This window comes from Limanda limanda, chromosome 12 (assembly GCF_963576545.1).
Source record: "Limanda limanda chromosome 12, fLimLim1.1, whole genome shotgun sequence".
Classification (NCBI taxonomy): domain Eukaryota; kingdom Metazoa; phylum Chordata; class Actinopteri; order Pleuronectiformes; family Pleuronectidae; genus Limanda; species Limanda limanda.
The window spans coordinates 26996262-27023992 of record NC_083647.1 but is presented as its reverse complement, the minus strand read 5'-3'; the positions used below and the strand labels follow the sequence as shown (position 1 = coordinate 27023992).

General features: G+C 42.5%; 1 protein-coding gene across 2 annotated transcripts in view; it reads right to left on the bottom strand.

Moving 5' to 3' along the window:
• The window catches only part of arhgap5 (Rho GTPase activating protein 5), a 46722-nt gene that overhangs the window by 7355 nt on the left and 11636 nt on the right, over positions 1-27731 (bottom strand). For both annotated transcript variants that reach the window (XM_061082091.1, XM_061082092.1), the window contains exons 3-4: positions 26545-26698; positions 1560-1637 (exon numbers count right to left, since the gene is read on the bottom strand). In XM_061082091.1, the coding sequence (XP_060938074.1) occupies positions 1560-1637; positions 26545-26698 (232 nt within the window). The remainder of the gene's footprint in view (positions 1-1559; positions 1638-26544; positions 26699-27731) is intronic.

The following is a 27731-nucleotide window of genomic DNA, read 5'->3' as shown; positions in this document are numbered from 1 at the left end:
AGGGAACACCATTCTGACTAGAAAGTAATCCGCGGCCCACGTGCCTTCATGTGTGTGCATGTGGATGGAAGGAAGTTTTAACATTTGGTTTTGCATGTTGGTTTTATTTAAAAACCTCAAACAAATCTAGAAAAATCTATGTAAGAAACAACAAAACAGTTGATTTTCAGTGCTTAAGAATTGAAAACAAAATGAAAATGCAGTTTGTAGGTGTACTGCATCTCTGTGTCTATTCATTCTGTCGGGAGAACTGCTACTGGATAGACAAAAGTCTTAGAGCTCTCCTAAGAAATTGTTTCCAACGTGGTAAAGTTGACTGTTATTGCAATCAATTGTTTTGGCTATTATGCCAATTTATTTTTTTCTTTTCATTACAAAGTATTTGTTTTTCGCTCTTTTGTTTAATTTTATATTTTCATTATTAATTCTGCCCTTTTGGTCGTCTTTTTGGGAAAATAAAATTTCCCATCATACAAACAACATCTCCAAGACTTCCTGAGAGTTTTTCTACCGAGTTCAAACGCTCTTCTACATCTACCTTTAACACGCATGGACAGGGGAAAACTACTGGCACTTTCTAGCCCCAAGCTGGTTTCAAGGTTCCCCTCATCACCTTTATATTATTTTAAACATTTTTTCTTATTTTGGATATTTTTCACGATATTCAAGAGTAATCTGGAAATGTGTTGAAATACCAAATCGAATTTCGCGGACCCCCTGCAATGCCGTCGCGGACCACCAGGGGGCTGCGGACCCCCGGTTGAAAACCCCTGATCTAATGAGTGAAAAGTATATTTCCCCATTCTGATGAGTTTTACTGGTTCCAGTGTTGATGGAGTTCCTGTTATCCTTGATGTTGATTCTAAACATAATGTTTCCATGGAGTCAGGAATTTTTCTGTGTGTGTTTTTAGCCTTTTGCCAATTATGCAGAATTAAAACTAGTGAAATGAGGAAGAATCAGTGTCTTTACTGCCAAGCCTTTAAATATAACATATCCATGGATTCATTACTATCTTAAAACAGAAATTATAGGAAAAACATGTTGATGAGTTTTCACATTGGATAGAAACACTTCTACATGTGAGAGTGTAATAAACAAACAACCCACTCTGAGTCCAGTCTCTAGGTTTCATCGCCTGGCTGTGAAATCTCAGACGCCACCGACCACGTGCAGGTGATTTCTGCCTGTGGTGACTTGATTTATTCCATTAGCCGGTTTGGCGGCTGACCAAGCGTCACATGCAGGTCGGGCTCCTGCTCCGCCGCCATGTGTTTCCCTTTAGAGGCTGCGTCTGCTCCGACCTGGACTCACTCAGCTCAGAGTTCTCTTCTCTGTGAGTTGTGTTGCTGACGTCACACAGACGCTGCTCGAGTGGTCACATGTTTTCAGAGAAGTTCTCACACAGCACGATTTAAGATCATGGGGGAAAAAATGTTTAGGAACCAGGATCTGTGGCGCTTTGAAACTCCGGTTACACATGTGCTGGTTCTTCATGTCTCCATGAAGCTGTAGTTATAGTGTGTGTGTGTGTGTGTGTGTGTGTGTATGTTTTTTACCTTGATCATACTGCTTCTGGATGTTGTCCTGGTCCGTCTTGTTCCCACTGACGCGATACAGACCCTCAGTCGTCAGACCTGCGAACACAAACAACAACACAGCTTCAGTGACTGACCCACTTCATTCAGGAGGAGTTTCACCTGAACCTGAACAGAAGCAACAGGAGCCGTGGAAGAGGTTTCATCGAACCTCAGGGTTCATACACATTTTGACCAATGGATTTCCATGACTTTTCCATGACTTTTCAATAACTTTAAACCAAATTTCCATGACCGAACATTTTGTGAAATCTCGGTGTAAACGCGAAAAAGTGACAAAATGTTGTATTCAAACTAAAAATGACAATTCCAAGGCATACAGTTTACGTTAAATGACACAAACCCAAGTATGCCTGCTTATATTTTGAGAGTATTTCTTTAAAAGCATATGAATTATTTAAAACTCAGCGTAAATGAACTAGGGATGGGCATTCGATTAAATTGTCTTAATCGATCGTCGAGAGAATTAACGATCGATTTTCGAATAATCATTAATATTTTTATATTAAAAGTCACTATTTAAAGGCTATATTAAAATGCAGTGAAAATAGAAAACAGCTGCTAACGTCCTCGCTGTGCTGCGTTCAGGGCAACTCGGATATTCCGACCTCCTGCCACATAGTGAACATGCAATAGTTTTCATCGATGAAAAAATAATGTCATCGACGAAATTCTTAATGATCAATTGATCAATCGTCGATTAATTATGCCCATCCCTAAAATGAACGACATGAAAATTTGAAAATAACAAATTTCCATGACTTTTCCAAAACTTTTGGGAGATTCTTTTTTTCCAGGACTTTTCCAGGACTGGAAAAACACATTTTAAAATTCCATGACTTTTCCAGGTTTTCCAGGACCGTACGAAGCCTGTAACCTGGTCTCAAACTGCACTCAGTGTTTATCACCTCGTGTTTCTCTTTTCTACTTATTCACATCAACCTGTGTACAAGCATGAGAGGAGTTGAGATGTGGGATTATCGGTGTATTTTGAGTTCCACTGGATCAAAGAAAACGTGAATAAAAAACCGAACACGCTTTGAAAAGTTATTTGACTTAAAGCAGAGGAACCAAACGAAAGCCAGCGCTGCCAGGCACTGACACGTCTGATCCGCACTGAACGGCAGAGATCAAATGTTTACACAGCTTCTGCATAAATAATGTGCTGGTGATTATCCACCAGCAGTAAATAACAGGACAGAAAGAAGAAGGAGTAGAAAGCTGGAGTGGGTGAGGGTGGAGGAGGCAAACCAGCTCCCAGAGTAAATAATAAATACATAAACCATTCATCCATCTTCTCATAATTTTAGTTTTAAAGTTAAGTAAAGGATTATCTTTCCATTTTAAGTGTAATAGTTGTTTTTTTCTTTTAAAATATGAATATATGTAGTCGTATACAGCCTTGTGTTGGTTGTTTAATCACCCTGAAAATGAAAGGTGGTTTACAACGAGCTGCCCATAAGTAATAAATCATGTTTTTGTACATACATGTCTGGATAAGTGTGTTTATTCATACTTGTCTTTTTGTTAATAAATCTCGTAGATGTTTAATAATCTTTCACACGTCGGCCAACAGCTTCACAGTCAGTACGATAAACCCTTCGAGGTATTAAAGTACATTTCATTAGAATCTGGTCCAACACTTTTCAGAGGCTGCAGCAGCTTCTCCAGCACGTGTGCTCAGATTTATGAATTATCCAACAATAAATATTTACTGTTTCTTGATGCTGGTGCTACTAGAACAATCTGAGAGGTCGGCGAACACAACGATATCTACACACAGGAAAAGTCGAACGTGTCCAACAACAACAGATGATCTGTGAATCAACAGTTCAGTTCTCAGCAGGTCTGAGATCAGCTTCTGTTTGAGACTATATATATATAATAATATCACAGCAGCTGGAGCCTGACAGCTGATCTCAGACCTGCTGATATGTGGAGACAGCGACTCTTAATTAAAGCTATGATGTGTGTTCTGACTGCAGGGGTGAACATAGAACACACAGACACACACACACACACACACACACACACACAGCGACACACAACCATCCAAACAGGCTGGACAAGGTCATTCACACTGCAGTGTATGTGTGTGTGTCATAGGCGAGCATTAGAGACACATTTCAGGCTATAAACCAGTTAATTGTGGACACAAGCTGTGTGTGTGTCTGTGTGTGTCTGTGTGTGTGTGTGTGTGTGTGTGTGTGTGTGTGTGTGTGTGTGTGTGTGTGTGTGTGCGCAGAGGCAGTTAAGCAGAGACAGTATTATGTAAATTCAGCTTTAATGGATTCAAGTAAATCGTGTTGAGTGTGAGCGAGTGTGGGCGAGAAAGTGTGTGTGTGTGTGTGTGTGTGTGTGTCTGCTGGTATCTGTGTGTTTATCCGTGCCTGTACGTGTGTGTTTCAACATGTGTGTGTGAGTGTGTTTGCGTGTTGACTCCAGCGTTCGACAAAACATGGGACGCTTAACCATTAAATTAGTGGAGATCCAGAAATCTGAGGGAGGCAGCAACCCACTCAACCCAGTGTGTGTCTGTGTGTGTGTTCAGGTTTCTATATTTGTGGAGACTTCTATGTTCACACTCAACGACCCAAAGCTTTGACCGTCGGCTTCTTCGCACTTAACTTGGCGATGAAACATCGTGTTTAACAGGAAACTGAACATTGAGACGTCGACCACGAAACCAGGACCACGACAAGCTGCTGATTCCAGAAGTGAAATGAGATGAAAACGCCTCAAATACAGAAGAGCTGGACTGTTTCTCCTATCGTATGAACTGAGGTTATACAAGTATCGTATCTGATGTGTTAATAATGATGACACCTATATTACTAACATATTAGTATGTTAAATATAAATGTCCAATCAGTGATAAACTAAATTAAACACCAAGCAATAAATGAAATCGGAAGGTTCGTCCACAACTTTAGGATTTGAAATAGTCTTCAAATTATACAAACCAAGAATGAAACATCACTCTTTGGCTCGTGAGAACTGAGGAAATCAACGACTAGCTGTGTGTCGGTGCGCACGGCGCCCGTCACCGCACCAATATACTGTCCTGTTGACACGTGTTATCTGTATAAATGTTGTTCTGTGTGTGTTACGTGTCTGGGTCTGTATACAATCTGTTGTATTATTAGGAGGCTATGCCTTCATGGAACAGTTGTGTGTGAATATGTTGCCGGTTATGTTACCAGCCATATGAAGTTTTAGTGTTTAAGCTGATTAAAGCTATGGAGCTGGCCTTACCTGGGACACCCCTGTGTTTAATGGTATATTGGAATGTTCCAATTGTAAGGGGCGTGGTTAGTCCCATTTAAGCCGGGCTGATCATTGAGTCAAGGAGGCCGGACATGGGAGGACGTGAGTGTAGGAGAGCTGCTGTTATAGGGACGTAAGTCTGAGAGCTCTCCATTTTAAGTGTTTGCTTAAACAGAATATTGTTATTGTAATTATTTATTTTGGCCACTGTGCCTATTTATTTTCTTATTTCGAAGTGTTTGTTTTTTGCTCTTTTGTTTTATTTTATATTTACTTTCATAATTCTGCCTTGTCGGCCTTACTTTGTGGGAATAATAAAATCCCCTCTTCTACCTGAATCTCCAAGTACTCCTGAGAGTTATTTACACCGAGCTCAGCCGCTCATATTCATACCTACCTTTAACAAGCTGATCTACACAAAATCTAGATCACAGATTTATTCTCCAATCAATGTTTTAGAGACTAAACAAGACAAAGTTGGCATTTTAATCAATCTATCACGGAGTACAGTAATAACTAATTAAAATCAACGTGAACATGAGCAGAATGGGTCAAGTTCTTGACCTTTGTCTGTTTAATTATCAGCTTTCATATATCAATATTATACATTTCACCAGGCAGCACGGACCAGGACCATCCTCATAATGCAGCCGTCGGCTCAGATATTCTTCTGCACATGAATTCAGTGTTTCCCGTTAATTACCCAGCCGGTGGCCACTTCTATATTTTAATGAGTCCTGCCACAGTCCATAATAAACAGAATTTCTAGTTTTTACACACTCATAACTGCAAATAAATAAATAGCTTCCCCCCCGAAGCTACGACCACACCACTAGAATGTTTGTGTTATCGTTTACTCTGAGAAACAGAGCCACACAAACTCTCTGGTCTAATGTAGGAATCATAAGACAACACTGTTTAAACCATTTGCTGCAAGTTATGACGAATGATGAAGTTTAATATGGAAAGTTCATATCTGTTTCACTTCTTCACCTCTGAACTGGAAGTGGCCTCTCCTACGCCCTCCTACCAAATCTCACCACCCTGTCCTCTGTCCTTGTGAGGATATTTGATTCTCAACAGGAAGTTAACACACACACACACACACACACACACACACACACACACACACACACACACACACACACAGAGCAGACCTGAGGGGAAGGAAGTTACCATGTTTGCATGTTGGGATCTGATAAGTCTCATCCTGCTGTGATATGATCTAATATCCTGACACACACACACAGTTTGTGTATCTCTGATCCTCACATCACTCGCCATCCTTATCTTTATCTCCTCTCACTGTCTCACCCCCACTACCTGTCTCACCCCCTCTACCTGTCTGTTGGCCGAGTGCTGCAGCTGTATTATCTCCGTGACAACCATGGGCTGTGAAAGAGGACAGGAAGCCGCTTCAATAAGTGAAAGTCAATCATCGGCTATTTTTAACTCTTACTTTACCCGTCAGGGACACGAGAGACAACTAACACAGTGAGAGACGCTCGCTGACATAACGTATTAACCCCGACCTGAACCGTCACCGTGGGAACCGTCACCATGGGAACCGTCCTGCAGACACGTCCTCGCCACGATGTCTTGAAACTGGAAACCATCCTCATAAAGATAACACACACAATCAGCTTCTTGTTTCTTTCTAGGCAACTTTCTCGCAGCTGGATTTCCAACTTGCTGACAGACGCTGAACTAATCAAGCATGAAATGTGATAGAGTTTAAAAAATGTGACGGGTTTCTACAATGATAGTAATAAAAATAATGAATCTTTTACTGTTCAACACACAGAGAGGCTGATTGTTGTGATACTCACTACACCCCCGAGGAACAGACACAAACACACACACTGTGAAAAGGGGTTTTGTGTCTGAGCTGTTGACCTCTGACCTCAGCAGTTCACCTCTGACCCGTCTGGCTGACGTGTTGACTCGTCCTCGTGGACAAATCGGGAACAAATGTTCCACATGAAACACGCTATTCCAGTTTAGATAATGTCTTTAAGGTGTTGACAGGACGAGCTCGACAGAACCGAGATGATCTGATTAAAGATAAAGAGGCTGAGCGTGTGAACAGTCTCAAAGAGAAGAGAGTCTTCACACAACAAGAAAACTGAGAGTCATCTTTTTCAGATTGAAGTCAGTGTTTAACTCACCACAGTAACCGGCCACTTGGAGTCTCTGTAATGTGTCGTGACTTATCTTCTGCTGAGAGCCGTGAGGCTGTGACTCAGGCCACAGTTTCTCACTGACCAGAATGTGTCTGCATTTTAAAAAACATCAGTAAATCACAATTTAACTGGAGGACATCCTCCTTCAACACAAACACACACACACACTGTAGTTTATTTAGACTCAGCACCAACCTCCCCTTTGTCTAAAACGACACTGACCAGATGTTGTAGGAAAACGCAGAACATAGTTGTTACTATAGTGACACTGATGTCATTTAAAACTAGAATTTCTCTCAGTGGAGCTCATACCAGTCTCATCAAATTCAAACAAGCTGCACCAAATTTCACAAACTCAGATATCAGTCCCCAAAACAATATGTCAAAATCCAAGAATTACTCCCTGGGAAATGAGTCAAAATGTTAAAAAAATTAAATAAAAAAGCCCCTGTCATCTGGATCCACTCCAACGTTTACTGGGCTCTTTCTTAACTCGTCCTTCCACCAAGTTTTGTGGTAATCCATCCAGTAGTTTTTGTGTATCCGGCAAACTAACCAACATAGATGAAGACATAACAGACACATGACCCTCAATTTACCTGGTTTGACTCAACTTCTTAATTCATGTTTAGAAGAGTTAGAGTCAGGCTCAGGATTTGAATATGATTTTTGTGTCTACCTGTACATATGGCAATAACTTTGTTCTATCTTTATTAGCGTTGTGTTTTTCTGATTATCCTGAACCCACTAACACAAAAGAACAACACACAAGCTGCAGCACACAAGCTGATCCATGTTGCTTTAACAAGACAATAAAAAAAACAATCTGCTCCTTTGGCTCACATCAGCATATCCCAGCCCGCGTGTTCCAGTTTCTCATATCCAGGACAGACGGGTCCTAGCTCGCTCGTTACACATGTTATATGACATGCGAACGTATGCAAACGCACAACCTCCTCCTTACAGGGAAGATGAATGTGCAGGTGAAAGCACTTATCCCGTCTCCTGCCCGAGGAAACTAACTGCAGCTTCTTTTCCCACAATCCCTGAGCTGAGAAACAAGCTGAGCTTTCTGGTCTGGAAGCCATTCTGCCACCGATAGAGAGCGTGTGCCTGTGTGTGTGTGTGTGTGTGTGTGTGTGTGTGTGTGTGTCTGTGTGTGTCTGTGTGTGTGAGAAAGACCGCAGCTTTATGTGTATGGAACTAACGGTGTGCACTTTCTTTGTCTTTCTTCTTACCACACACACACACACACACACTGGAGGTTGTGGTCTGGTGGAGTCATCAGTTTCGCTGTTGGTGTGTTAATTTAATGAGCAGCCCTCCACACAACCACGAGTCAATATAAATCAATACAAAGGCCACGAGGAGAGTGTGTGTGTGTGTGTGTGTGTGTGTGTGTATGATTTAATATCTGGGCACCTTGTGTAATGAGATCCATACACACATTCCCAGCAGACAACCGGCCCACAGCTGCAGTCTGAGATGTTAATACTGAGATCTCTGCTGCTTAGAATCGCTCGTCCATCACATGTCCAGCTTCTCTGTGTGTCTGTCCTGAAGGAGAAGTGTGTGTCTGTCCTGAAGGAGAAGTGTGTGTCTGTCCTGAAGGAGAAGTGTGTGTCTGGTTCTCTTTACTTCAGACAGACGCCAACAGCAGGAGTTTCTCTGGAGCCGTGTCTTTAAGCTCGGAGAAAAGGTGAAACCCACGTCCCAGCAGAGGACGTCTCATGTTACTGGTTTTACATTTTTGTCTTGATATTAGCCCGAGTGAAAAACGAGCTCGCTCAAAACACAGAGACAACGAGAGACCGCCCAGGGAGACGGGGGGGGGCGGAGACTGGGGGGGAAATCCCCCTCGATGTGAACATCAAGTTCACTTGACGAGTCACAGGGAGGATCGCTGTGAAAACAGACGTGTCGTGTCTGCTGTGTCTCTGGAGCAGCTTTGTCAAAATGAGACAAGAACACAAGAACAGAAAACCTGCTTCATCAGCCAGGGAGGGGTTGAAGAGTGAAGCTGTCCTGTTGCATTGTGGGAACTGTAGGATCTAAAACATGTCAAAGGAGACGTGATCTATCTCAGGGTTTCTTTCCTGAAGTGAGAAGCAGTGAACAGGAGGAGGAGAGGGTTTCTGAAGATTAGAGAATGAAACTGTTTCACGTAATAACACAAATAACAAATAATCAACCAGGAGATGAGCAGAATTCAAACTATCCTTCATAACTTGTCCTTTGCAAATCTCAACAATAAATCACTTCTACTGTCCTTTTGAATAAAACTAAAACACCCTCACCATCAAATTCCAGTCCAGTATATGTGATATTGAGATTAGGTCCATTAATCTTTCTCTAATAAATCAGCAGGAATGAAGACGACTGATAAACAGACGATGTGGAACAAACTGGTTCTTCATGATTTTCCTTCTGCTGCGTAAATGTCTCATTTACATCTCGTGGATCTGAGCGTTATCACCAGGGAGAGAAGAAGAAAAGAGGAAGTAGGAAAGGCTAAACCTCAACATAAACAGAATCAGCTCCTCCTCTTCCTCCTCTTTCTTCACCTCCCTCTGAGCGTCTTACTTTGCCTTCTCTCTCTCTTTCACATCTCTTCCTCTTTTCCTCCGAGCGGATTCAAGGGGAAGTGTTTGCTCAAACAGCTTTATGTGTTTTATAAGGGTGATAACTTTTAAAGGTCATCACCATCCATTCAGGCTTTATGGTAAATATATATTTTATTACTGGTAATAAATCCTGACTGGGTTATACTGATGACAATCAGATATATAAGAGATAAAACTAAATTAAGTTTCTATACATGGAATTGTAGATATCGAGTGACAGAAACGACAGCTATTGTTTCCTTTCATATTTTAAACCATATATCTCCAACACTGTGTTGAATAAATTAACCACTCGAACACACACACACACACACACACACACACACACACACACACACACACAAACACACAAACACACAAACACACAGCTGACCTCCCCCAAGTCCAGTCTGCACACACACACTCTGCACATACACTAATTACTAATGTAACAGAGACAGATGGGCCAGTATTATAAATAGAGTCGTCAGGCTGCAGCTACCTAGCGACTGCTCTATTTACACACACACACACACACAGACACACACACACACACACAGACACACACTTTCTGTCTTGCCCTTTTTAACTCCAGAGTTTTCTCTAATCATTTCTCCGTCCTGCTGCTTAATGTGATGGATCACAACGACATCGAATGCCAAGTCTCTGTCAGTCGAGCTTTTCTCTTTGTCTGCACAGCAACAACACAAACTACAGCAACAATCACACAACACAATCTACAGCAACAACCACACAACACATCTAGAAAACTGGTATAGAAATAGTTAATAATGTGTTGCTTAGTATTGAAAATTCTACATTTTATCCATTGATGTGGTTCGGAGGAAACACTAGGTCTAGATGCTTATGATACCAATATTTAACAATATTTAAATTAGCAAACAAATGAATGAGTCAGACGTGAACGTTTTGCCAGGACTGAAATGTATGTATTCACATGGTGTAGCTTTGTTTCATGGCAACATATCTGTATTTTTAAGATATGTTCCCATGCTGTTAGATATAATTTAGATTTATGTTTAATACATAAGTTAAAGAAGCTGTTAAAATAAGGAAAACAGAAACAACCGAAACCAATAAATATTAGCGTCCTGGAGAAGAATATGGCAGCGTGTTTTAATTTAGATACTAAAATGATTTTGGATAATGATGCATTTGGTTTAAATGGCTAAAAACATAAGTGTTCAGTCAAAACTTAAAAACAGAAACAGACTCAGCAGAGCAGCAAAGAAACAAATCGCACATTTAACTACACAATGTGGATTATCCCTTTAATGTCCTGAGTTATGACGAAGAGAGCGACAAAACCTTCAGCTTCACTGCAAGTTCAGTAATTAACGAGTCAGTTCGACACACACACACACACACACACACACACACACACACACACACACACACACACACACACACACAGTCACACATTTGTGTTTGGTCGGGCTAAGTGACAACACAGGGGAGAAGAGGATGGAGAGAGGAGATAATGATGAGATAGAGAGGCGGGCAGGATGAAAGGAGCAGCGAGACGGAAGGGGGGGGTACAAAAGGAGAAAGAGGAGAGGCCGGGGGGGGAGGGAGAGGAAAGAATAAAGACTGGATGGAAAAACCTAGGGATAGAAGGATGAAGAGAGGAAGAGTCAGGAAGGGTGGAGGAGGGAGAGAGATGAGGGAAGACTGCAGGAGGGAGGAGAGGAAGATGGGAAATGAGGATGAAAGGACAGAGGAGGAGGAGAGGGAGAGGAAGAATGAGGGGGGGGGGCAAAGAATGGAAAAAGAGGATATGATGATAAAGAGAGGAGGTGAAGCGAAGGATGGAGGTAGCATGAGGTTAGACTGAGGGAGACAGAGGAGGAGAGAAGGGAAGATGAGGAGGAAATGAAGACAAGGATGGAGGAAGCAAAGGAGGGGGAGGAGGAGGAGGAGAGGATGGGGGGTGAGGAGGAGAAGAAGAGGACAAAGAAAGAAAGAAAAGGACAGAAGTGGAGAAGGAGGAGAGATTTAGTCCCTGATGTTCTATAACATGTCCGACAAAACGTCCTCTAGAGACCTTCATCAAAGACTCACAACTACTGCCCATGTGTGTGTGTGCGTGTGTGTGTGTGTGTGTGTGCACGTGTGTGTGCACGTGTGTGTACTTGTGTGTGTGTGCTCGTGTGTGTGTGTGTGTGTGCTCGTGTGTGTGTGTGCAGCCTGCAGCAAGGTGCTCCGTGAGGTCAGTGGTCAGAAGGACGACAGACGGACATTTCCATCTTCCCTCCAGCTCTTTAAAACTATTTCACTTTTCTTGATCATTTGCTTTTATGATTTCTACATAAATAATAAATTAAAAAATTAATTTATCAATAGAGTTGGTGATTAACTTTCTCTTGATCAACCATGTGAGATAAAAGCGAATCTATCCTCACGCAACAATCAGGGAATGATCAGAGACTCCGGTCAAAGGAAAAAAGACACAATCTCCCCGGGAGCTGGTCCCAGTCAGACGGAGCGGGGGGGAAACCATCGCTCAGAGGATTCACACCGACACATGATCGATGAGCTGCAGTCGCTGCTGAGCACACGCTGACATCTCACCCCTGATTGGCTGAGACCAGGCTGACCGCAGTGATCCACGCCGGTTTCATCCCCGGCTCGTTAACAGTAGGGACGGATACGATATGTATTGCGATTCGATATTACGATTTCCTGGGATTTCTTTTGGTTATTTTTTTGTTTTAAATACTGGACCATGGAAAAACGTTGAATCAAACCTTCAAATACAACACAGTCAAATTCACTTAGAGCTTTACAAGTTTTATTTCAAATATTAACATTAACTTAATGATAGAGAATAGAGAAAATAAAAAAAATGTTTCCCTATTATTGTATAGCTCCAGTCAACTGCACACAAACTGACAGATTAAGAAATGTATGCCACTAAGGCTACTTTTAAACAATAAATAAAAGGTAAATTAAATAGAATGAATAAAAGTTTACTTAAAATATAAACTTTGAAATAAACAAGAAGTATTCTATTGTTGTTTGCATGTAGCCGATGCAAAGCTAGTGCTTGGGTATGTTTAGATTATTGTGCAAAAACAAGAGCTGGTCAACATGCTCTGGGGTGATGTTGCCCCCCCCCATATATCCCCCCCGGTATAAACCAATAAATATTTTTTTTTTAAATGTAAAAAAAAATCGATTTAGGAGGCAGCATGGCGATTTAAAAATCGTCTTTCACAAGAATCGCTATTTGTAACTGAATCGATTTTTCCCCCCCATCCCTAGTTAACAGCAACAAAAGAAGAAGAGAAATTGTGGCGTTTAAGACTTTCTTCTTTCTCTACATTAATTTCTGCTGAACGTCAAAGTGGAATCAAAGCGACTCTCTCTGTCTCTTGCTTGATTTTCAGTTTGCTGCTCGCCTGCTGCTGAGGCTTCAACACACACAGACGCACGTGTTGCCCGGCGGCGTCGCGTCAGAACACGGGAGATAGAGAGCGGCAGGGAGAAGGGCAGCGTGAGGACTCATGGAAGACTGGACTGCTCAGATACAGCCAGAGGACACACTCCCTGTCCAGCACACACACACACACACACACACACACACACGCGTCCCATTAGAGCAGATGACTGCCTGGGAGCCAGGTGGCTGAGCACCAGCCTCTCTCGCCCTCTCTCTCTCCTCCTGCTCTTTGCAGAACTCGCCCCGGGACACACTCCCAGAGTTTGCAGCATGTTAATTCATCTCTCACACACAATCCATCCCGAGAGCATCGGAGCCCCCCCCCCGGCCCAAACCGGCCTCGGCTGTCCCTCGCCTGCAGGTTAGTTGCAATTGGACAGGGCCCTAATACTCTTACACACACAGACACACACACACACACACACACACACACAGACACACACACACACACACACACACAGACACACACACACACACTGGGGGGCAGAACCAATCGCCTTAATCTAATACTTGGCTCTCTCACTTTAAGCAGTATCCAGAGGGAAGGAGAGAGAGACTGTGCCCAACAGAACATCAAATCAATCTGAAGGCCGGACACACACCAGAGATCTTCAGGTTCTATAATGAAGATCTACGTTCATATCATATCATAGACAACAGGAGAGCATATAAATATTATTTTGTTAAACATCCATCCTCGGTAAAGAACCAGAATCAGAGCCAACATTCTGTCAGATAAGATAAACACTGTTGATTCTCAGTTTTTTATATAATAACTAAACTATCGAAACCTTTTCTGTAAATTAACTCATCACCGATACACTCAGTTGTTCATATTTAAATAGTTTTCTGTTTCAGAATCGAACAAATTATGATTTGACAGTTACACGTGGACGCTGCTTGTTCTACAGATGATTGGAAATTTACAATCAAGTCAATCAAATCCATCTTTATGGTCAAAAACTAGTTTGACAAGTTGAACACGAAGACCGAGTCAATCCGTTAAATTCAGAAACTCATCTGAGGAGACGCAGGATGAACTCGTTACTCAAATGTTGTGTTTATTATTAATGTTGGTGGCAACATTCATTTGGGAAAGAAATATTAAATAAATATCCCTGCTGCTTTCTCACATGGACCCACTCAGGTTTTACAAGGGAGCTAGAACCTGAAAGTGACTTGGACATGTGTGTTCTCCTGTGTTTTCAGTGAAGGTCCATCTGGAGCCAGAAGGTCAAAAACAGGATGAAGCCAAAAACAGGCATCACGTTAAATTAATTTATTTACAGTCGCAGCACCGTGGCCACTTTACTCTCTCTCCCTCTCTCTCTCTCTCTCTCTCTCTCTTTTCTCAGGAGACGATCAGCAAACAGAGAGAACAAACAAACCAAGAGCAAAACAGAGGGCGAGCGAAAGAGCAAGGGCTGGTCCGCCAGGGGGGAGGGGGAGGGGCCGGTCCGGATAAAAGATGTTCCAGTTCCTGCTTCACCCATTTACCAGGAAAGAAGAGAGGGAGAGAGATACAGGGAGAGTGTGTGTGTGTGTGGGGGGTCTAATGTCTAATGGAGGAGTGGTTGCTCGGATATTCAGCCACAGGCTCCACACACACACACTTCACTTTCTGATCTCTTGGTGTCTGAGGGTTGATGACCAGCAAGTCCACAGGGATTTTGAGTGAGTGAGAGAGAGAGAGAGAGAAAGAGTGAGAGAGAGCAAGAGCGAGAAAGAAGGAGAGTGAGAGAGAGACACACAGAGACAAAGAGAGCGATACAAAGCGATAATCAAAGGAAAATCGAAAACAGTGAGTGCAGCTATATTTTTAAAGGAAAAATTTGATTCACACGTTACAGACAGACACACAAATACATGTACACACACAACACACACTACAAAGTACTGCAACACAACTGCTAAAGAGACACTTTAGATTCTTATCCATCACACAATCTAAACCCATGTTCTTAGTCAGCATCATTCGTTCCACAAGCAAAACAATCGCACAATAAAAGCAGCCAGACTTTAGACACATGGCTGTGATTGGCCTGAACAGCTGTAGACAAACATTCAGTCTGAGCCCGGACAAAATAAGAGCTTTGATGACATCATCCTGGTGCTGATGACATCACAGGCACTTATAGAGTTTCATTAAACGTGTTAATAGAGAAATGAATCATCAGATGGAGCGATAAAGAAAAGAATCCTTCCTTGCAGCACGTGTGTGTGTGATGTGTTCTCGTCTGAAGCGCTCACAGCTTCTGTAACCACCGAGAATCATTCTCACCTCAGTGCGACCACACTTACCACAAACACATCCTGTCACACATGCTCTCAGCAACACACACACGCACACACACACACACACGGCTCACAAACCACAGGCAACACAAAAAGCTCCCGTCACCTCTGCCTCTCAGCGGCTGGTTTATTACATGTGGTTCATACTCAACCAACCACTCGCCACCGAGCTTCCATTCCACCGAGCTTCCATTCCACCGAGCTTCCATTCCACCCAGCTTCCATTCCACCGAGCTTCCATTCCACCCAGCTTCCATTCCACCGAGCTTCCATTCCACCGAGCTTCCATTCCACCGAGCTTCCATTCCACCGAGCTTCCATTCCACCGAGCTTCCATTCCACCGAGCTTCCATTCCACCGAGCTTCCATTCCACCGAGCTTCCATTCCACCGAGCTTCCATTCCACCGAGCTTCCATTCCACCGAGCTTCCATTCCACGAGCTTCCATTCCACCGAGCTTCCATTCCACGAGCTTCCATTCCACCGAGCTTCCATTCCACCGAGCTTCCATTCCACCGAGCTTCCATTCCACCGAGCTTCCATTCCACCGAGCTTCCATTCCACCGAGCTTCCATTCCACCCAGCTTCCATTCCACCCAGCTTCCATTCCACCCAGCTTCCATTCCACCGAGCTTCCATTCCACCGAGCTTCCATTCCACCCAGCTTCCATTCCACCGAGCTTCCATTCCACCGAGCTTCCATTCCACCCAGCTTCCATTCCACCGAGCTTCCATTCCACCCAGCTTCCATTCCACCGAGCTTCCATTCCACCCAGCTTCCATTCCACCGAGCTTCCATTCCACCGAGCTTCCATTCCACCGAGCTTCCATTCCACCGAGCTTCCATTCCACCGAGCTTCCATTCCAACGAGCTTCCATTCCACCGAGCCTCCATTCCATTCCACCGAGAAATTCAGAACAGCACTGAAGCTGCTTTCAGACGTCCACTGAACTCACAGCTACTCTGTACTTGAGCAGGAGGAGTAGGGGTGGGAATTGGCAAAAATGTGACGATTCAATAGTATTGCGATATTTGGGCCACGATTCAATAGTATTGGGATTCTGCGATATATTGCGATACTGCAAGTATTGCGATTCGATTCTGCGATATATTGCCTTCTTCTACACATCAACTGAAGTGCAAAAACTTTGTCCTTGAACATTCAGGACACAGGACCTTTGTAATTATCTTCTGAATAGGAGACCTCTCACATGAACACTGAGCTCAATCATATAAATAAGAGTAACCTAGAGCTTCAATCAAATTGAGAAAAATAAACAAATGTGTACTACTAGAGTCCAGTCCAGTTGGCTGCAAGGTCGTGACCCAAAATGTTAAATTCTTTTGGGAATATTAGCATTTTTGTTCAGAAAAAGGAGTTGGTCAACATGCTCAGATGTTAAAGTTCCTCTGGGATGTTACTATATCTCCTGCAGTGGAGAACATCCTTTCCACATAGCGACTAGGTATCTTTTAAACTCTGAAACTCTCCTTGTCATGCTTTGCCAGCCAGGGGCTGTTACATATATAATTGTAAATAAAGTATTAAAAAAAAAAAATTTGTGAATGTGTAAAAGGAAACTGGGTAAACTCTGTAGCCAATATTCCAGATTTCACCTGCAGGTCCGGTATGAAAACAGCTTTAGTGACGTATAGAGAGATCACAGCTGTAAGAAGGTCAGAGGTCACAGAGGCAGGCGTATCAGGAACAAATGATTCCCCCGAGATCAGGAGGAAGTCGATCGGTTCACCGCTGCAGACCGAGCTGCTCTGAACACCTGCCGGCGCTGAACTACCACAAAGCCCAGAGTTCCACTGAAGGCATTCAAGTGAGAAAATGAAATTCACCGCTGACCCGCGTGTAATTGCACAAGGTCGAGATTTCGCTCCCAGCGGCTTCACGTCCCAGTTCGGTGGAGAAAAACTCCAGAGAAATGGTTTGTGGAAGATAAAAAGAAAATAAGTCAACGAAAGCAACTTGTAGCTTAAATAAACAGTTTGGCTTTTCTTAACACACGACACAGATGAGTGAGTCACGCAGGATTAACATCACTGTGCATTTAAAAATAAGCACAGATCACTGGACACGGCTGATATTGGATGTGTGTGTGTAAATGTAAATGTGCATTTTTCATGTCAACAGAATAAACAGATTCTAAATGAGTCCTGTGATTTGACCGGTGGCACAAATATTTAAAAGTTTGATCGCATCAAAAAGAAATATTGAAAAATCTGAAGTTACAGTCACAGCTGAGTGGTTTTCAGCTTGTTGCTCTAGTTCAACTTGCTCCCACATAAATATCTGACAGCGAGTGCATCTGTTGTTCACATCTTCAAATGCACAACATGTCATTTTCTCTCTCATTTAAAACAAGAACAGGAGATAATGTGGTGAAGCCATGTGGGACGATGGGAGCTGTGGTCTCCACTGCAGTCAGCTTCCTCTGGTGAGGATTCCTTCAGGTGGTTCTTTATCAGGGGATGAATTCTTCTCAGTGTTTATGTGACACTGTTCAGCTGATATAACATATAACTGTCGTATTTGGACTTTTAAAACTTCAAAGTTACATATTTCACCTTTAAATATAACTGAGCTTCCTGTGGCTGCTTGATAAATGTTTCTGTGATTTGTGTTTTGCACAGAGAGCAGCTCAACAGCAGCAGATATCAGCCTGATTGGCCTGAAATCGACCCAGTCAACACACGCTAATTCTTTAAAACATGAGCATCAGTATTTAACATGCTTATTTGTTCTGAATATAGATGAAAGCAATAAATAGTGGAGGCGAGTTTTTATATAGAACATTTACCAGCATGAAAGTAGAAATGTCAGTCAGGAAAAATGCTGAATACAAGTCAAGTAAATTCAATTCAATCGTCTGTAAAATAATTGAACATGTAACCCCTCATTTAAACTTTATTTATAACTAATGTGTCACAGTGAATTGTTTCTGTGGTGACGCTCTTTGACTTTAAGTTTAACTAACAAGTTATTTGTCCTCCCAGACGGACAGTGACATCAGGAGGTCACAGGTCAGACATGGAGACCAGTGCCATCGGATCACTGGGAGCACTGGCTCCTCCGACCAGTGAACAGGAAGCTCGGTCTGTGTTTCCATCGAACATGACGTCAGCGCCGCCGCCAGCAGGAAAACCGCTCACACATAATCACAACACAAACACACACACACTATGAGGAATGGCGAGTGTAGGCAGGCACCAATCAATGTTCAACTTGAACTCACACTTTAGCTGATTTCTCTCTTCCTATTGGAGCAGAGCGCTGGAGGCAGATAGATAACAAAGAGCAGGGTGATTGACAGGAGAGAATACAGAACACAGTGGATTCAATTCATTTCTCATCCCCTCTCAGCTTTTGTAGAAAATAAAATCATCCTGGACTTGCTCCGTCCGACCTCTGGGCCGCAATGAATGGCTCCGTTTTTCAAGTGCATGCTCAAAAAAATCCATGAATTATTTTGGTAGAATCTATTTTCACTCCAGTGGAAATCGCTCGGCGCTGCTCTAACGCACTCGTCTATGGAGTCGCGGGCTGTGATCTCACTTCAAAGCAGGAGAAAAACAGCCAATAATCAGCTTTGGATGAAGCGTGGTTGACACGGCTGCTGAATAATTCTGCAGGAAAAACTCAAAGTGGGTTTGAGTAAAGAAAACGTCCCATCAGGGTTTTCCTGCCTCTTCCAGAACCAAACCAGTCAGGCATCGTTATGACGGACAAGTCAATGTCGATGAACCACACTAAAATAATCTTCTTTTTGAAAAAGGTTTATAGGGAAATAAATCCCCGACATGAGATACGATATCTTCAAGTGTAAAAACTGCAAATTTCCCCACTTTAGGGAAATTAAAAGCATGAATATATTGCAGGATGAAACCTTGGTCATGAATATGTAGCTTAAATAACACGTTACGTTCACTGGAGCGTTTCCTCTCAATCTGTTCTGTTTACTTTTAGCAATATGATCTTTATTATGTCATGTTTATGTATCAGTAAATTAACATTTTCTTAATTAAAAGAAAAGAAAAAGTTGGGAGGCTTAGTCACAAATATGAAGGCCTGGTTTGCATATATTAAATTATGTGAACTTGATTTGACTTCTTGATTTGAATCCATCGAAATGAGATTGGTTATTTACCTTTTATTTGATATTAAATGACAGTAAAACATCTCCAAAATAAAACAACACTCCCCCTGTTACATTAGAATTAGAGGTGTTCTGATAGGAGCCTTGGAAATATCTCTGATATTGCTGAAAATACCGGAGCGGGCACTTATACTGGGCGACTGGTTCTCAGTATCGGCCAATTAGCAAAGTCCAAGTATTGGAATCGTTGTCAGATCATCTTTAATTAGAATTACTAAAATTCAGCTTCGTCTCGTGGGTTTTGATTTTGAAATTGTTACACAACCAGTAAATCGGGGAATAATTAAAAACTGGAAATGATGAATTGCACAAACGGACACAAAATGCCATCAAAAATATTTAAAGGCTTTAAAAATTAAACTTCCTCCACAAGCAAACTTTGTTTTAAGACTTGTTTCTTTTATCAAACAGCTGCTGGAAGGGAGTAAAACCTCTGCTCTGCTCCTCTCCTCACATTATCCTAAGTGCTGAGGAAGATAACAACCAATGGGACATCCGAATGCATCAACATCAAAAAGCCATTTAATCATTTCTCTAGCTCACCCCGCCCCCCTCCCCCCTCTTCCTCCAGCCTTCGTGCCAAATACCATTTCATGTCTCTGGGGAGCAGGAAACATTTAATAAAACTTCTCTAATCGAGTTGGGCGGCAGAGAGCTGTGCAGCCGCCTGCTCCTCATGCAGAATCCTCCTCTCCTTCTCAGGAAGAACCCAGTTCGTCTAAAGCTTTTATTCTCTGAGGCCAAACTGGTGCTTTGAGGGCTTTTATGTAAGCAAGCCTGACTAAAATATACCCCATTGTGCCTTACACTTGATTGTCTTCAGGCCCAAATGAGGCCAAAAATGTAGTTTCAGGGACTTCTAACAGCTCAAGAGTCTGATAGTTAAATGTGACTGATATTTAATTCACTGCAAGGTATAATAATGTGGTATTCAAGCAGGAGTTCACTGACGGTAGATTCAAATTTCTGCAGCTGGAACTGGTGCAGACTGGAGCCTGAGGGGCGTGTGTGTATCCAGTTTAAAATACCAGGATGTCATCGGGTCTGGGTGAATAAAAGGGATTCTGGAAGAAGGAAACAAGTGAGCCGGTGCATCACTATCAAAGAGAAGAACCATTTTCTATTTGTTTATGTAAAAACATGTTTGACAGAGCTGTCATCTAAAAAAATAAATAATCGAGACTTTACACCAGTAAACAGCATCGCTTAGCACTTAGTTAATTATTAACTCCGGTGCTGTATATTCATAAAATGGTTTTATGAGGACCAGGAAAGTCAGAGGTTAAAATGATGGGTTTTCACTCTCTTTATATTTTACCATTTTAAAGCCAAAATGATAGAAATCAATGTTTCTACTTTAGTTATTCCTTCATGCAATGAGCATTTAACAGGAAACGCTGATGTTTTATGTTTCACAGCACTTGCAGTAAAAATAAAAAATACTGCAAGAGCAAGCAGGATGTCCCTGTGTCTTCCTCCAGGAAAGTGTTATTTCTGTGCACAGGCAAATCTCCTGTAGCCACTGAGCTGCTCCCCCCCCCCCCACAAAACTAAAGGTGTTATTAACCAAAAGCCACGGATGCTGTCGGAATATTTGTGTGAGTTTGCTTTTCTTGCGATGAAAGGTTGCAGAGTGTGGGCGGAAAACTTTAAAGAAGAAGCTCATGTCACATTCTCTCAACCTTCTATTCGTTCCCATTTCTTCAACAACAACACAAAATCCCTTTACTTCCTTCTTGGGCTTTTCTTGGCTTTCACTTCTTTTCCACATCACTCCTCTCTCAGGAGACTTATCAGGTCTCTGCAGCTCTGACCCTTCACCTTCTTGCGACTGGATGTTTCCCCTGCCGCTGAGCTCTCTCTACGGATCACTCTCAGAGCTTAATGTTGAAGATGCGATACAGAAATTCGTGCTCGACCTTGTAGAACCCTGATCGTCTGAAAGCCTGATCCCCTGACTGCTACATTTCGAAGGGAAATGTTAGGTCAGGACCCATCAATGTGCTGTAAAGGCCACAGAGACACACAGAGTCCAAGCCAGAGACAGGTTTAGTCTTTCAGAGACAAACAAACTCCTTTAAATGCAATAACTCCAAGTGCGTGTGCATTCAACGTTTCACTGCAAAAATACAAACAATTATATTTGCAGGTAACCAGACTGACAACGAGCTGAGGAGTTTAGTGAGGATTTATTTTTGATCGTGGACATTCTGATCATCTGGACCCTGAATGCATCACTAGCAGTAGACAGAAAGGATGGACTTATAATAAAACTGTAAAAACATAATACAGAATTGTCAAAATAAAATTGACTGCTTACCCACTTCATTTAAAATGTTGAGCTCATTATGATGTAAAACACACAAGACAAAGATTTTGAACTTGAATTTTGATTCTGTGAATTTTTTAGCACCTTCTTCAACATTCCACAATCTCCAGCCATGAATCTGTGACCATAAGGTTGACCGATAAAAAGATCCCAAAGGTTTGTGCATCAACTGAAGGAGAATCAAAAACGATGTGTTAAATGTGGCTTGTATTCTGCAGTCCAGAGATTCAGCCACAAAAACACTTGGTGTTTAACAAACTGCAGCGAGATGTGACATTAACACTCGACCCTCCACAAGGTTGTGCTTATAAAGTTAGCATCATAGACAACAGAGAATGTTATTAATGTCTAAGATTAATTTGGAATCATGTTTAAAGGTCAAGAGAAAACACCCAGTGACTTACGTGTGTTGGCAGATTTCAGGTGCTGAGTTTTCATTTAAAAGAATGTTTTCAAGGCCACCCATTATTTTTCAGAGACCTTGAAGGCTCTGGTTCGTTTTCCTTAAATCCATAAACCTTTAAGGGTTCCAGAGCCCTCGGGGAGTCTCTTAATTGTGTTATTATTAGAATGTGGTGCCTGGAATGCAGTAAAAATGACAAGCAGATTTCTGCTAGCAGGAAACAGGGAGGCCATGAGCACAGAACCAACATCGTCTATATTTAACAGCGTCGATTTATCTCAGTTTCTTTAACTCTTCTTTTGAAGCTGCAAAATAAAAACTCTCTTCCCAGTTCCAAACTTGATTAAAAATAAGATTCCTGGAAAATGTTGTGTTGGGTTTTTAACCATAAAACCACAAAAAAATCTGAGATCTGCAGTGAAGCGACCAGACTGGAAGGAGTTGTTGGACAAATCACACACACACACGTCTTATCACTTACACAACCCCAGCGAATAAAAAGGTCACACAGAGAATCACAGCTCCACGGTTTTCTCTCACATTCACAGCAGTGCTCCATCACACACACACACACACACACACACACACAGACACACACTCACACTTTCTGGTCTGAAACCACAGACACCACAAACACATATCGTCACCCCTCCGCCTCGGTTCCTCTCGGCTGGCAGCTCATCACATGTGGTTAAACTCACCGAACAGAAGTCTGGAGTGGTGACCGTTCCTCAGCTGTGGAACTATGGTAATTATTATTGTGTATCGTTGATTAATGTCTCGATCTGGCAAAGGTTAATTGTTCAAAGTTATGGCTTAAGCTAAACTGATGTGAATACAGGGGTTAGAAATTCTCAAACGGGAATATTTTCTGTCCTCTACGATGTTGAAGTGAATATTTTGGGTTTAAAATGTCAAAATGAGAAATATTTCACCATTGTCTTAACATAAGTACTTTAACATTACCTGCTGGTTCATTGACTAAGTAAATAATATATCCTATCTGCCGTATTTGTGCAATTAATTAAAAAGTCTACAAAAAGCCATAAAGCACCAGATCAATAAGCAGAAACATTTAGACTTTCCCCCCCCCCCATTAAAGTGACAAGTGTGGATAAACAACAATATGACAATATAATAGGGAGGTTTTAATGGTTCCCACTGGGAGCGTCTCTTTCCTCCTCCTCTGCTCAGAGGTCAAAGGTCAGCCACAGCCGTGGATCTGTGTCTGGTTCGGTCTCTTAATTTAAGAGACATTAGCGGGATGGATGTCGGGGGGGTTTCAGCCCAAAAAAGAAAATTCTCTGTAACGAACTGATCCATCACGACAACTCCCACGATGATTTACAACCCTCGACACTCACAGGACACACACCCCCCCCCACCCCCCCCTCCCGGCCATAAAACAATATGTTGTAACGCACGGATTAAACGCACACAAAAGCCAGAGAGGCTTATGTGTAACAAGGAAAACAACCTGAAAGGTCTCGTCAAGTCGTGAAAACTCCTCAGCTGTCTGGATACGAAACCTCTTATACAACAGCAGGTTTTCAAAAAACAGCCACAAAGACAGTGGTGCTGCGTCGGGGGGGGGAAATGATATTCCAGAAAAAGCAGGGAGGGAAAAAGCTGTTAAAATCCACCCAACAGGCCGTCTGGACTTAGAGGGCTTCACAGCACTGGCCATGAAATCTCACATCCACTGCTGTCAGGCGTCCGTGCACACACACACATCCACACACACACACACATCTACACACACACACACACACACATCCACACACACACACACATCCACACACACACATCCACACACACACACACACACACACTCACACATCCACACACACACACACACTCACACATCCACACTCACACACATCCACACTCACAGCGCTGGGATTAATCCTAAATTTGGTTGGCAGTCACCAACTGGCTCATGTAGATTCAGCTGAATATCAAAACATATTCGGAAGGGATTTTCAGGACAGGAATTAACGAAAAGAAGAGCTCACACACAAACTCTACCTACAGAACAGAACCAGGCACACACACTCGTAGTGAACTGAGAAGAGAAGAAATACATGACGTACAAACTATATGTTCGCTGCACATATGGCTTCAGATGGAGGAGGAGGATGAGAGTAAGCTTCCATGTGTTTCCAGTGATGTTAACTTCTACATCTGCCGGGTTCTTACGTTCATTTAAACCAAAGTCGGCACGATTACAGAACAACTGGCCTCAAAACAAGATCTAACAACCTCAGAGTCATAACATCCACGGTCACGAGAGCTGAACTTCAGATATTCAAAAGAATCTGACTCGCAGAGAAGTTGCTTTGGGGTCATTCAGCAGGAAACACTTTCACTTCTTAGAGCTCATTCAAAAGTACTGAACATGGAAAAAGAGCATTGGACCATGTGTGAATACATTATGCAACAAACTCATGAAATATTGAATCCGTTTAAAATATTAATTTTAAAGGAAAAAAGTAACACTTTGGCTGACTAGTTTGGGAGTTTTATAAGCAGCATAAGGAGATCTTGTGTGGCTGGTGAGCCAAGCATTAATAACGGTACAGGGTGAGGGTTTGAATCTCACTGCCGAGAAAATCAATAACTTTTAAAAAGGCTCAGAGACACTTTGGAACTAGTGTGGATGAGACAGTGTATAAATATCTATCACACTAATCCATGACTTTACACAGGAATCTCTCAAAACTGTGGGAGAGGCCGTCGTCACAACATCTGGGCAGGAAGCCAGACACATACCCAGAATGCACTGGGGGCCTATGTCCCTGCTACACAGGTCCGAACAGGCCACATATCTTATTATAAACCTTTATTCGTCTAGAACTAGTCCTCTGAGCAGGCACTGATGTCAAAGGGAGTGGGGGTGATGGTGCCTTGCTTAACTTAAACAGTACTTTCTTTGTGTAGACTAAAGTTTCCTTGATTTATGTCCAAAAAACTACTGGATTTTGAATTTTTCAAAGAGTGTGAAAGAAAAAGAATGCATTCTTAATTGGGTCTTGCCCCCCTCTCCACAAAATGTAATAGAAATGAGTTCAGTAGTTGTTGTGTTATCCTGACAGAAGAACAAACCACACAGCTAAACGCAGATGAAAGGTAATAATAACTGAGAGTCCAAAGTGAAATGATGAAATTACCTCCTTTTGTCAAATTAACACTCTAAAACAAAACCATATTCAGTTTACAATGATACAAAACAACTAAAAGCTGCAAATCTTCATATTTGAGAAGCTGGTACCAGAGAAGATTTGGGATATTGGCTGTTTTTTAACAATTGTTTCATATGTAACTCTACAAGCATTATGTAATATAATAACAGCAGGCCACAGTTTCACTCTTGCATCGAACACTAACAGCACCTACAGCTAACAATTGCTAGCCATAAATCATTAGCTATAAATAGCAGTCTATGAATATTCACCTCCTTGTGTTGCACAGTCATGCACAGAAACAAACCCCAGCACTTTGCAGGAAGTCGCTCGACACATTATTTTCTTTATTAATTTTGATTTAGTAGCTCTCAGCAGATTCTGTCCAGGCGACATTTTCACATGTGCAATTTTTTCCTTCCGCTATCCGACAGGTACCAACTACATTTCTCCTTTCTTGTCAATTGATGAATCGCACGCACTAGTGTGAATCTCTCCACTTTCATTCCTTAATTAGTTTCTTGATCTTGGTCATCTTTCCCCCGTTCCCGTCTTTCTTTTTGTCGTCATTCCATCAGTGCTTTGGCAACACATGAAATGCCAATGCCAGTAGAACTCATCAATTTGAAATGGACCGGTTCTGACTGGCAGTCTGGCTAACAGGCTAACAGGCTAACAGGCTAACAGGCTAACAGGCTAACAGGCTAACAGGCCCGATGATACACGTTTGGTGAGTGACATCAGAGTCGAGAAGTAAATCTCCTTCCAATCTAGATTCATGTGCTTCTTCAGCCAAACGCCCCCTTTATCCATCCATCCATCCATCCATCCTTTCCTCTCTTCACTCAATAACTCATTTGGAACGACATGAGAGGCGCATCGACCGAGCGAACAACCACAAAGCGTTTGCATGTCAAAACAAACCGGCTGTTCCTTGAGAGAGTTACAAAACACCAGAGAGTGCCAGGCTGCACCTGAGCACCGAGGCAGAGGAGAGAAAGGAACAACAACCACAGAAGACAAAGGAAGACGTGCTTGAGAGCGAATGACTCACCTGTGCGTTCGATGTAGTCGACACACTTCTCGATAAAGAGTGGGATGGGTCGATCCAGGGTCACCAGGCTCTGCAGCGGAACGCCAAAGTAGTTGCTCTCCCAGGTCCTGCGGGTGGGGGGGTACAGAGGCTTGGGGGACTTGGAGGATTTCGGCTGCAAGGGGACGATGAGAGAATAAAAATAGGGATGAGATAATGACATAAGGGTTCAAAAGACAAACAGAAGGCAGATAGAAGAGAGATATGATGAAGGGGGAGGATATAAGTGGAAAGGAAGGAGAGGGGGGAAAGGGAGATATAGAAGGATGTAAGGTAAAACAGTTAAAAGTAAAAATAAAGACAACAGCAAATAGCAAATTTAGAGTAAAGATTGCACAAAGGGAAAAGAGGAAAGAAGCCCAATGACATGGAGGGGAGAAGAGTAGGTAGGATGATAAAGGGATGAGGGTGACAGGGTGAAGTCCAGGAAAAATACGTTTAAAAGAGAAAAGGAAGAGAAAGAAAGGCAGAGAGAATGGTAGAAAAAGAAAAGGGGAAAGGAATGAAAGAAGAGGGAATTGAGAAAAAGACTCAAGGGAGAGCAGCGGTGTAGGAGGAGAGAGGGTGATGAAGAGGCAGATCATATCGGAGGAGAAGAAGAGGAGGAGGAGGAGGAGGAGGACAATCGGGGAATAGATCAGAAAGAAAGTTAGTGGGACGATGGAAGCGAGAGGAAAAAAAGCAAAGGGTGGTTCATGTGGAGGAAGACGAGAAGCAAAGACGACAACACCAGACAAAACGGTTATTGAAGAATGAAGCGGTGACGAGTAACGAGGTGATGAAGCGGCTTTGATTTCCCACACTCCCGCTCTTCAAAGTGTTGTTATGCCGACAGCGGTTCGGATCATCTAATTGGCCGGGACAGCGACTAAACACCTTCCATTTTGTACCTTCTGGTTCTCCTTTCGCTCTCCTCTCTGATTATCAAAGACAGTTTGAATGTTCCAACAATGCCCTGCATTCATGTGGCACCAGAGGCTGTTTCTCTACTGATTTGCACACTATTATCTGATGCGTGCCAGCGTGCTCGCTCGCATGCACGTCTCCGTTTGTCAAAGTCCAATTGTGTTTGTGCTCAGGCTGCAGGAAACTGACTAATCGTCACGCTGGGACTGTTTTCCTCAACACTGCTGACAACAGCCTGCTGT